General features: G+C 42.4%; 1 protein-coding gene across 1 annotated transcript in view; it reads right to left on the bottom strand.

Moving 5' to 3' along the window:
* Positions 1 to 13,209, bottom strand: part of IL1RAPL1 (interleukin 1 receptor accessory protein like 1) — a 774,220-nt gene that overhangs the window by 580,860 nt on the left and 180,151 nt on the right. Inside the window, exon 4 of the mRNA XM_066601569.1 lies at positions 9,520 to 9,706. Within this exon, the coding sequence (XP_066457666.1) occupies positions 9,520 to 9,706 (187 nt within the window). The remainder of the gene's footprint in view (positions 1 to 9,519; positions 9,707 to 13,209) is intronic.

Genomic DNA, 13,209 nt, shown 5'->3' with positions numbered 1-13,209 from the left:
CTTCTCCTGCTGTCCCCTGCACTGTGGTGCTGATCTATCAGCAGGCAGGGATTTAAAATCCCCGTCTGCTGAAAGAGCTGAATGTGATTGGCTGAGGTGCTCAGCCAATCATAGGCAGCTCTTGCCCATCATTCAAAAGAATGCAAGGGTGTCGGCAGACCATTGCTTTAAATGGAGGCGTCGGCAGCAGCCGCGGCTCCATTGAAAACAATGCACGGACCTGCATTCACGCGTGTTTTTGCACGTACATGGGTGCGCACCTATGTACGCACAAAAACACGCTCGTGGGAAGCCACCCTAAAGTAGACACATAGTTGTCTAATGATAGCTTGTTTCCTGCTGTGACAGTTGGAATTGGATTAACTTCAGATCCAGCCATTGATCACAGCATGTTCAATGGGGTCTCCGAAGCTTTGTGGTCACATATTTGAGGACTGAGAAACCACCATACCGTCAGCCCTGTTGTACTTTCAACGTTCACATACAACAGTCCAGGTCATAATAATATAGCAAGTAATGTTTTGGCATGTATGATTATGCGTTTACATTACAAATTTAAAATAAAGAAGTATATAGTAATCCATAATTGTGAATAAAAAAAATCTAAAAATAAAATAAAGTCTGTAACCTCTCTACATTTGATGTTTTTTTTAGGACAAAAAGGATACCATTGGCAGTTTTGACAGGGTTCGAGGAAAGGGGATTAAACAAACCTATATCTATAGTTTCATTAACTGCAAAACTCAGAAAATAAAGATTAAGTTCTTTGATAAACACTCTGGAAAATGCTCTTAGGGTGGACCTTCTTTAAGATACTCCAATCTACTGCTTGGACCCGTCACCTGTCAGAGATATGGAACAGCTGAATGGAGAGCGTGGAACGTACTTCAGGGAGAAGGCCTACCTTTAAAGCACTTGCTATAGCAGTACGTTGGAGACTAACACTTCATTACCTGAGTCCTGCAGATAATAAAATCATGGACAAAGGTATGATTAATCCCTGCTCTACCGTCCCTACCTTGTATGGTCAAAACTGCTGATAGACTTTAAATAAAAACAAAAAACCTACCCCCATTCTGCTAGTCCTGTGACCACAATAGCCTAAATAATGAATTAAACATGGTTATTTACTGTATGCATAAACCATCAATTGTAAAAAAAAAGATAAATAAATCCATAACTAAAAACAAAGTAATCACTTTCTTCAATATCCACAACAGATTTTTGTAATAAAAAATTACATAAATTACACACTAATGTATCGACCTCAAATGGTGCGTAAAGAAAGCTACAATTGATTGCATAAAAAAACACTTTAAATAGCTATGAATAAAGGTGGGGCTTCTGAAATGGAGAGAGACAAAAGTGAAAAATAGTATTTCGCTATTAAGGCCCCAGCAGGTCTAGGTTTTAAGGGGGGAAGTATATTTTAAAAGTGACTTTTTCAATTTTAGTCGAAGTTAACTCTACTCATACTGAAATTCTGTGTCATTCTATTGAATAGCTTAGTACTATAATCTCTTACTTCAGTGCATCAATAATATTTTTCATTGTCACATAAGAATGATTAAAGGTGAAATTCAGTCAAAACAATCTTTTGATATGTCATAGAGATATGAGAGACATTGTCACTTTGGTGATGACTGTGATCTCAAACCGCCAATGATTTTGAGGATATAAAGGCTCTTGAGAAAACTCAAACCTCTTTGGTACTGCTCACACTGTAAATTATTGTCACTGGAAATCTGAAGCGATCTCTAAGCACTTTGCCATTAATTTGACAGGACCATTGCTTAAAATGTTTTGTTATATTTTCAGCAGCCAGAATTTCTCAGTGGCAAAGGAGTGTGAAGATTCTGTAAAGCCTTTTCATTCTATAGATCAGTGGACACCCAAGATCACAGTGTAAAGTTCAGAATGATGAGCAAAGGCAATCGTCCAACAGGAATAGTTGCAGAGAGAGAGGGTTACAATGGAGTTAAAAGGTTATCTTTTTTTAGACTTTTACTTAATTTTGTACTGAACATAAATTGATCACTGTGGGAAAAAGGGACAGTTACTTAGTGTCTGTAGCAATGGGCCTCTAGCGAAACATCTTTGGAGCAAAATAAAGTTTAAAGTAATTAATTGATCTCTTCTCTTCTCATCAGGAAAAGCACTTCCCTTAACCCCTTAAGGACCAAGCTGTTTTGTACCTTAAGGACCAGACACTTTTTATGGATTTTACCAATGTGGCGGTTTTACTGCTCTATTTTTTTTCCTTCAGCTACCAAAATTATTTTTGCTGCGATTTTTTTCCCATGACATATAGGACTATTTTTTATATCTTTTTCACTGACTTTTTTCCCCGTTTTTTAGTTTTATTGTGGGTAAGAAGCTAAAAAAAATCCTTTTTTTAACATTTATAATTAAAAAAAAAAATTCTTTATATTTGCACTAAAATAAAGTATGGGAATAGGTTCCACTATTTGTTTCGGACATTTTGATATATAATATGTATGGTTGTGGTTTACAGGGCGCATATGACGATGGTTTTTGTTGGCGTCTGCTTTGTGTTATTCTCTTTCTTATGTATGTATTGTTGTTTTATTCTGTAATTTTGTTTTACTTATTTATATAATTGTGTTTTTTTACTATCTATGTCCCCCATGACGTCATATAAGACCTCTGGGGGACATTCACATATTTTTTTTCTTCCTTTATTTGACACTTTCCCACTGTAGCTGGGGCGTCCATAGGAGCCCTAGTTTCAGGGGAAAGCAACCCCTGTGGTGACATTAGTCACCTACAGAGCTGCCAGGGTCTAGTCTGACCCTCCAACTCTGCAGTAGCAGGGAATCCCAGGAGGTCACATGACCCCCTCAGGCTCCCATAGTGAAAGTACATGTTACTTTCACTTTCCCCATACAGTGCTCATTGAGCACTGTATATCGGGGAAGCAGAAGACAGGAAGGGTTAAAAAACCCTCCTGCCTTCTGCTCCGGGTTATCAGCTGTCACTAACAGCTGATAACCCGTTTCTGTCTCTGACTGATTGCAGAGGCAGGAGACTTAAAGCACTGCGGTAATTTTACTATCGGCGGTGCTCTAAGCCCAGGACCAGCCGCCGTAAATTTGCGGTGGCTGGTCCTAAATGGGTTAAACAGATGAGTTGGTGCAATGATTCTCAGGGTGTTGGCTTAATAAATACATAGCTCCCTCACTTGCACCAAATCATAGAATGGTAAAGTTGAGAGGGACCTCCAGGGTCATCTGGTCCAACCCTCTGCTCAATGCAGGATCACTAAATCATCCCAGACAGATGTCTGTCCAGCCTCTGTTGAAGACTTCCATTGAAGGAGAACTCACCACCTCCTGTGGCAACCTGTTCTATTCATTGATACTGTTAGAAAGTTTTTTTCTCATATACCTAATTTGTGTCTCCTCCCTTTCAGTTTCATCCCATTGCTTCTATTCTTTCCTTGTACAAATGAGAATAGGGCTGATCCCTCTGCACTGTGACAGCCCTTCAGATATTTGTAGACAGCTAATAAGTCTCCTCTCAACCTTCTTTTTTGCAAGCTAAATACTCCCAGATCCTTAAACTGTTATGACAGGCTATGGTTTGCAGACTGCTCACTATTTTGGCAGCTCTCTTTTGAACTTCTCCAGTTTGTCAATATATTTTTAAATTTGGATTCCTAGAACTGGATATAGAATTGGACATACTGTATCAAACCTCATATCATTTGGTCAGTTACTTCATCCCCACTGTCTCAAACCCATCGCAAAAATCTTGGGCACAGTCTCGGAAGCCTACAGCTTTTCTCATTGTCTCAGACCCACTATTGCATAGAACATTAGTCTGACTTTCTTGGATATGAGTTAAAGGGGTGGGGGTTAATACACAGTAGTAAAGAACCATGATGGCTCCAGTCATTTTTATACCTCTTGGGGAACACTTCATCAATCCTGTGCCTGCTGGCCACACAGAAACTCTCTCACTGTGTAGTGCACACTGTTACCTGACCACTGCTTATCAGAAAGAAATCTTTTAATAGTGTATGCATGTTTACCTGAGTGTGCTCGGTATGGTTAGACCTTTGTGCCCTCACTTAGGCCATGCCAGGTCTTTGATTTCCCAAACAATACAGCAGCTGAGGCTGTAACGTCCCAGCACCATATGGGTTAGTGAGCAACATTATTCTTAAGATCCACCACATTAGAGTGCTAGTAACAGGTCATTATGACCAAAGGCGCATTTCCACTCACATATAACAGAATGCACTAATGTGATCCTGGAAATGCTTCTAGGTGATAATTTTGACTGGATTTCCCATTTTAATAAAACATCCAGTCATTATGAAAATTGACTAATTATTATTTCTGGAATAATTAAGATTGAAGATTGGATTGAATCTGCGTTTCAATAACTGAGGGCAATAAAGTAAAAAAAGCTACTGCCCTTGTATCAATTTTAAGTACCTTTAATACTTAGATTTGGTAATTTCAAACTTGTATTATGCTAATTACGGTAAGAATAGCATAAACAAAGGGGGAACAAAATGCATCACAATACAGTAGATCATGATGAAACCACCAAATCATCATTATAGGTCATAACTAATCCAGCATATCCAAAAAAGGAAAGCTGGGACAACATTCCAGTTATGTATCAAATGTATTTCAATTAAAGCTTAGGACCAATGTGGATCCATGAGTGTCTCCATTAGCGTTTCTAGTCGTTTTGGTGAATAAAATAGCACAGTTTGCATTACTATTCTTGTTGGCAAAAATACCATGTTTCCCCGAAAATAATACTCTGTGTTATATTAAATTTGCCCAAACAGAGGCACAGGTTCTTATTTTCAGGGGATGTCTTATACTTACCTAGCAGGCACCATCCAGGTCCCTCCCGCTGGTCAACGCAGGCTTCCTTGCAGTTCTCAGCACCGACAGACGATTGCTTACTGGTAGAGATGAGCGAGCACACTCGTCCGAGCTTGAGGCTCGCTCGAGTACTAGGGAACTCGAGATGCTTGTCACTCGAGACGAGCACCACACGGTACTCGAATCAATTGCATTTCCTTCCCCGTGTGTTTAGCGCCATTTTCTAGCCAATAGACATGCGGGGAAGGCATTATCACTTCCTGCTGTGACGTGTCAGTCCCCTCCCCCCACAGTAGTGAGTGGCTGGGCCGATCAGGTGACCGCCGAGTACTTAAAGTGGTCCCGCCTGCGACTCGCCTCAGACGCATGCTGGTAGAGGTTAGGGATAGTGCTGCTGCTGATATAGGGACAGTGTTAGAGTAGGATCCGGGCGTCAAGAACCCCAACGGTCCTTCTTAGGGCTACTCTTCATAGTGTGCATTACTGTTGTGGCTGGCTGGGAGCAGTAGTGCAACAATTTTTTTTTTAAGCAACTCGGGCTGTGCAGGCCATTTCAACTATAGTGTTCTCAGTCTGGAGTGCATAACGCAGAGTTTAGGGACACAGCCACTTCTATAGGGAAAGTTATACAGTCCTGATCCTCCGTGCAAGAACCACAAAGCCCCTTCTTAGAGCTACATCTGACCATGTGCTTTACAGTTGTGGCTGGCTGGGAGTAGTAGTGCACCAACTTTTGTATTACGCATCTAGGCCTGTTCACTGCATTTCCGTAATACCGTTCTCAGCCTGCAGTGCCGTACAAACAGCTCTCATCGTGAAACTGCACTCTAACATTTCCTAGCCTACTGCAAACTACTTCAGGTATACCGTTCTGTGTCTGCAGTGCATTAGACAGAGGTCTCACCGCTAAACAGTACTGTAATATCTCCTGAGCCACTGCAAAGTATTTCAGTTCTGCCGCTGTGCAGAGCGTCTCACAATACCCTTTCTTTGGTGGAGTTGAGATAGCCGCAGTTACCAGCACTATCCACTGGCTTTAGAGTCTTCTCCCACTCCATACAGCCTCTATTATCTACAAGTCTCTGGTTTGCTACGCCTACTGAGGACAAGGCTTCAGAGGGGGAGGCAAGTGCAGCAGCAGGACAGGTTGGAAGAGGCAGTGGGGTGGCCAGGGGGAGAGGCAGGGCTAGAGCAAAGAATCCCCCAACTGTTTCCCAAAGCACCACCTCGCTGCAAGCCTCCATGCAGAGGTGTTCAAAGGTGTGGATGTTTTTCAGTGAGAGCATGGACAATCGACGAACAGTGGTGTGCAACCTGTGTCGCACCAAGATCAGCCGGAGAGCCACCACTACCAGCCTCACCACCAGCAGCATGCGCAGGCATATAATGGCCAAGCACCCCACAAGGTGGGACGAAGGACATTCACCGCCTCCGGGTTACACCACTGCCTCTTCCCCTGTGCCTTAACCTGCCACACAGATCCAATCCCCCTCTCAGGACACAGGCATGAGCGCCTCCCAGCCTGCACCCACACCCTCACATCCACTGTCCTCCACCCCATCCAGCAATGTCTCTCAGCGCAGCGTTCAGCTGTTGCTAACACAAGCGTTGAAGCGAAAGCACAAATACGCTGCCACGCACCCGCGCACAAGCTTTAAACGTGCACATTGCCAAATTAATCAGCCTGGAGATGCTGCCGGACGATGAGGTGATTAACCCCATCTGGTTTGCTAAGCCTACTGAGGACAGGGCTTCAGAGGGGGAGGCAAGTGCAGCTGCAGGACAGGTTGGAAGAGGCAGTGGAGTGGCCAGGGGTAGAGGCAGTGCCAGAGCGAAGAATCCCTCAACTGTTTCCCAAAGCACCCTATCTGGCATAAATACACTGACTGACTTGGGCAGAAATGTGCGCCAAGGCCGAGGTCCTTGGCGAGGTGAATCTCTGCAATGTTTGGGCATTTTGATTTCTTCCTGTGTAATACCATCTTTGTGCACCCACAGCATAGGTGAGCCCAAGGAACTCAAAGACTTCCCATTGCGGTGTTGAGTTATCTGATACCTACATCGAATGAAGTGTGTGGGGACACATGGATTTCCCATAGCTATTTAACTCATGGCACCTTGGGTCACTCAAGGTGGAGGCTGGGACTGAGCCTGACCCAGGGCCCGCTCACGTACTTCCCACACAGAGTATTGTGGGTCCTACCTCGGTCATGGTTTCTCGGCCTTATTATGTCACCTTATCCTCCTGCTTGGGGTCTGGGGATCAGCGTTGGGCAACATGTATTTTCTCTCGTGTTACCACAGTTATCTGAGACACTGGTTTGGGCCAAACAAAAGGAGCGTTACTGCATTACTAAGACGTTCACAGCTGCACTAGCATCCGAGTCCGCTTTTTGCTTACGATTTATGAGGGTGTGAGCCGAGGCCAAGGTCCTTGGCATGGTGAAACTGCCATGTTTGGGCACTCTGATTTCTTTATGTGTAATACTTTCCTTGGGTTCCAGGGGCTTGCCTATGCTGTGGGTGCACAAAGACTTTCCATTTCAGTGTTTTACCTGTCTGGCACAAATACACTGACTGACTAGGGTAGAAATGTGGGCCGAGGTCCTTGGGGGGTGAAACTCTGCCATGGTTGGGCACTCTGATTTCCTCATGTGTAATACCATGTTTGAGTTCCTTGGGCTCACCTATGCTGTGGGTGCACAAAGACTTTCCATTACGGTGCTTTACCTGTCTGGCACAAATACACTGACTGACTAGGGTAGAAATGTGGGCCGAGGTCCTTGACAGGGTGAAACTCTGCCATGTTTGGGGGCTCTGATTTCTTTATGCGTAATACTTTCCTTGGGTTCCAGGGGCTCGCCTATGCTGTGGGTGCACAAAGACTTCCCATTGCGGTGTTTTACCTGTCTGGCACAAATACATTGACTGACTAGGGTAGAAATGTGGGCCGAGGTCCTTGGCGGGGTAAAACTCTGCCATGTTTGGGCACTCTGATTTCTTCCTGTGTAATACCATCTTTGTGCACCAACAGCATAGGCGAGTCCAGGGAACTCAAAGACTTCCCATTGCGGTGTTGAGCTATCTGACACCTAAACAGAATGAATTGTGTGGGGACATATGGATTTCCCATTGCTATGTAACTCGTGGCACCTTGAGTCACACAAGGTGGAGGCTGTGACCGAGCCTAACCCTGGGCCAGCTCACGTGCTTCCCACACAGAGTATTGCTGCATTGTGGAGATGTGTAGAAGTGCTGGCACCTGAGTCCCCTTTATGCCCACATTTGCGGCTTCTGACAATTTTGTGAGGGAGTTAGCATGGGATTGGAATGATGATTGTACGTCAATTTATCATCAATTCTCTACAGCATTGTGGGCTATCGCCCACACTTTCCAAGAGGGTCGCTGCCTATTCCTGCCAACCCTCTGCAGTGTGTGCCCCCGGTTCCTCCTCATCCTGTACGCACTTATAAATAGACATGAGGGTGGTGTGGCTATGAAGCGAGCGTGTGGCATGAAGGCAGCTGAACGCTGCACAGGGAAACTTTTGTGTGCGCTGTGGACGCAGTGCCATGCTGGGGGGTTGGACTGCAATGCCAGCATGTAACCCAGGAGAAGAGGTAGCGGTTTCACCCACAGGCAGTGATTGTCCTTGGTTGCAGGTAGTGTGGTGCTTGGCTAAGATGTGCCAGCGCGTGCGCCTTGCTAATGAGGGTTTGACCCAAGTAAATTGTTAGGGGGGTGACCGCCAGGCTCTTGCCCCCATTTTGGCTTAATAGTGGGACCTGGGAGCCTTAGATGCAGCCATGCATGCTGCCCCTGCCCTTCCCTATCCGTTTCTGTGGTGTTTCCATGACTTTCTGATGTTTTCTGGTGTTTGACAAGTCATCACCTATGCGGAGCATTGGTCCCATACAAAAATGTTCAAGTTTCCCATTGACTTCATCGGGGTTCGTTAATCGAAACGAGCTCTCAAGCATTACAAAAAGTTCAACTCGAGCAATGAGCACCCGAGCATTTTGGTGCTCGCTCATCTCTACTTACTGGTAATGGGTTTTGTAAACCCCGCCTCCAGCAATTGATTGCTCTGATTGGTTCTCGAGGGCCGCAGCTTAGCCAATCACTGCAGTGCTCGATGAACTAATTACAGCCATTCATTGCGATATCTGCCAGAACTGGGGGGACCAGCAGGAGGGACATGGATGGCACCTGCTAGGTAAGTATTGCTTCTTTTTTTTCACGTATTGTAGCTAGGCCCTATTTTCAGGGTATGGTTTATATTTCAAACCTCCCTGAAAACCAAGGTAGGGCTTATTCTGGGGGTAGGTTTTATTTTGGGGAGACATGGTACCAGTAATCTGAAGGATACCTTATAGACACTATTAAATTCAATAGGGGTCATTAGGCTTCATCTGTATCCGTGGTGAAATGGATTTATCTGAGTAGGTATGGCTTCTTTATATATCGAAACCATGACCCAAATATGAACGGTGCCAAACATATTTAATCTATTTACGTCTATAGTATGACAAACCTGAAACCTGCATATATCATTAAAAAATATAGACCTTTTGCTTTACAGTGCTGAGTTTACAGTACAACTTGCATTGATAAATGTATACTTTAGCACAAATATATCTTGTACTGTACCTTGTACCACTTGATTTCTGGCTCCCTGTATGGCATAATGAAATCTTCTATCTCTGGGCATAGGATTTCTTTGCTTTTGCTAAGTTCAGCTTTTTCAAAGTATTTCATTTTGGAGTTATAGCAAAATCCAGTGTCATTGTCCCCTACTGCCAAGGATATAGAAACTTTCATGCAGTATGTGGAATTCCTATAAAAACATAAATATAGAATATAAATTAGAAACACGTAAGAATAGTTCAAGGAAACACGTAACTGTGGCATGCAAGTTTCTTTACATGTTAGCGCTTTGTGTGTATAAATGTCATCCATGCCTGAGGGGGCCAGGGAATTCATAGATGAATGCAGTAATTTTATACCTCGAGAAATAACGCATTTCAAGTCTGAAATTATGCACTATTCTGTCAAATCTGTTTATTTTCTGTCCTGAGCTAATAATGCCTAAGCAACGAGGCTGCGCAAGTGATTACAGCTGTACAAGAATGTTGTCCTATTTTTATAACCAACAGATGCAAAGAATTCCTCCGAAACAATAGCTTCCGTTTTTGCAAACCAGATTAATTAGTATTAGCTGAGATTTTAAAAGGCCATAGTATTTATTTCTTTGAGTGGATTAGAGAGTGACTTTCATTTCGTAAGATGCCTATTGTAGGAATGATATATATTACTCCCTCTCTCCCTAAGTGACCTTTCAGTTTTTCTATTTTATCGGCTTCTTGTTTTATTCTAGTGTATTTTAAAAGTTTTGCTGGATTATTGTTGATCTTTTTCTTTGAACCCATGGTATTCCTATTTCTACAATCATCTTTTGTGAATTTTCATGCTTCGATATACTTTTGCGGAACCATTTATGAAGTGCAACAAGCTGTCTGGTGGATAATAAAAGGTATAATAATAGGGACTTACAAGCTGTCAAAGCATATGATTAAAAGAATAGAAATCTACAGAAACATGAAAAATGCAAAATACAAAGAAACAGCTTGGGCACAAAAGTATATCAACTTCTCACCTCATGGAAGGCTTCAGACCAAGATTGACCATTACTGATCTTTTATTCTCAGGAAAACCCCATGTCTGTCACAGACATTTATAATTATTTCTTTTTTCTTTATTATATGGTTTCTTTTTTCCCATTGTATTAGTATGGTATGCGGTGAGTTATTAAAAGGTACATTATGTTTTCTTATAGCATGCATGTCACATTTTCTAACCCTTCAGTCATTCTAAAACCAATATAATGGTGGTCAGGCACATCAAAAAAGCTTTTGTTTATACATACAGCAAAGTAGGGGCTCAGGCAGATGACTTTGGTGCAGGTTTAAAGGGCTATTCCAATAAGACATTTATAGCTTCAGAATTTTTTTTTATAATAAGAGATTTTCCACTTATTTTTAAGACCATATTTTTATGGCCACTCTTTACCACAAATTTCTCTGCTGCTATTCTCCTTTTTGGGGATTACCACCATTGGCTAAGGGCCATTTTACATTGAACAATTATTGTTCTGGTTCTTGCTGGATTGTACAAATCTACACAATAATCGTTCAGTGTGAACACTGCCAGTGACAGAATGACAAACAATAATTTATTTGCTCATCATTCATCGTTCAATTTCTGTAGGCATAAAAATCAAATGGCGATCAGCATGTGTAAACAGGCAATTGTTTATCTATGAACGACTGCCTGTTTACTGTAAATGGAGATAGATGGCTGAAAACAATCTCCGTCTCCGTCTGTCTCTATTCAGTGAGTGAATATCATTCTTGCGTGGAAGCACAAGTGCAAAAATCGCTGAGATGACTGAAGGGCGCTTTAGCACCCAACAATCATCCTATGTAAAATGTCTCTAATTTAATAGGTAGTTACAATTCCTCTATTAGGTGTAATGAAAACAAAGGATTGGTACGGTGTTAGCCAGTAAAGCAAAATGTGATTGTTCCCAGCAAGAGAAACCACGTAATCTTGTAGATATAATACCTTTTAATGGCTAACAAAAATACATGATGTAATAGCCTTATCAGTGTTTGGTTCAAAAAGTTTGCATACCTCTTGTAGCATTTCTAGCCAGACAACCCCCCCAACAGTAATTTAAGGACCAAAAAACTTTCACTCCGCTATTAGTGCCTAAAAAAGTTTGTTTGCTGTTGCAGAATTCCTTTTAAGTGCAAACCAATCACATCCATATCTGTGCCTTGTCATAAGTATGTATGTTATTAGTGTGTATAAATATTCATGCCTCTTCAGATCTATTCCATTTAAGGCTGAAGAAGAACCCTGCGTTGGTTCGGAAGCTCGCTATTACATCATGTATTTTTGTTAGCCATTAAAAGGTACCATATCTACAAGATTACATGGTTTCTCTTGCTGGGAACAATCACATTTTACAATTCCTTGAATCCCCTTATAGTAAAGGTTCTAGGGCTGGAGCTCCTATAAATATGCCAGAAAGTATCTCCCTTTTTGCCACAAAATCTAAGTCAGGGAACACAATTGCTTTATGTTTATGTTTTACTTCAGCATTACTTCAGTTTTGCTCATTACAAGAGATAGAGGGTGGGAGAATTATCCCAGCACCACACTCTTATGAAAGCTGTCTAAAAGAAAATCTGTATTTTGTGGCCCATAGCAACCAATCACAAAATAGCTTTCATGTCTTATACTACTGAGGTAAAATGAAAGCTGTGCTCTGATTGGTTGCTATGAGCAATAAAGACAGTTTTGTTTTACACAGCTTTCATAGGAGTGTGGTACTGGGATACTTTTTGGTGGCCCACTTTGCAGATAGATAGATATGAGATAGATGGGAAGGGACTTGTTATTTGTATAGCACCAACCTATTTCGCAGAGCTTTCAGATAATTTATTTATTACCCCGCAGCAAGCTAGGTACTCATTTTACCAACCTCGGAAGGATAGAAGCCTGAGTCAACCTGAAGCCGGCTACCTGAACCATGTGCGGATTGAACAACCATTCAGGGATTGAACTCGCAACCTTCAGGTCATGAGCTAGAGCTTAGGACTGCATACTGCTGACTTAACACTCTGCAAGAGTGTGGCTGAGAAAGTTAGAAAGTGGAGCAAAAAATTATAGCAGTACTATTTAACATATACTAGACTGGTGAGCCCAATATTCGACAAATATTCAATTCGCTTGGCGCTATTCACAAATGCTTTCTCTAATTTAATATTTATATTAGTATCTAATATAAATAAACCCTTCATGATTTTTCTTGCTCCTCACTTTGACCCCTTTGCTGTAACTTTGGTGGCTGATGTTGGTGTCATTATATGACACACATGCTCACGACTGCTATAAAATCATAAAACTTCAGTTTAATTTATTCAGCGAGTAGTCAGGTGAGTGTAAAGTTACAATGTTAAGCCTATGGCAGCGCTGCTGTGTCAGCCCAAGGGGGAGTACAGTGTTGTGTTGCTAAGCGTCCTTGCTAGGAAGCCATAGCCAGATAACAGTGAAATAGCAATCAGTGCTGCTGCAAGAGGGAGAGAGGGAAGGAGAGAGAGAGATGACAATCAGTGCAGCTGCACAGAAGGGGGAGGGAGAGAGAGACACATAAGGCAATCAATGAAGATGCAAGGGGGAGGGAGAGACAGGGTAAAGAGTGAAGATGCAAGGGGGAGAGGGGAGACAAAGCAAAGAGTGAAGCTGAATGTGAGGGGAGAAGAGACACGATGA

Source organism: Eleutherodactylus coqui, chromosome 4, assembly GCF_035609145.1.
Source record: "Eleutherodactylus coqui strain aEleCoq1 chromosome 4, aEleCoq1.hap1, whole genome shotgun sequence".
NCBI classification, from domain to species: Eukaryota; Metazoa; Chordata; class Amphibia; order Anura; family Eleutherodactylidae; genus Eleutherodactylus; species Eleutherodactylus coqui.
Note: the sequence above shows the minus strand (reverse complement) of the source record. Positions and strands in the feature narration are given on the sequence as shown.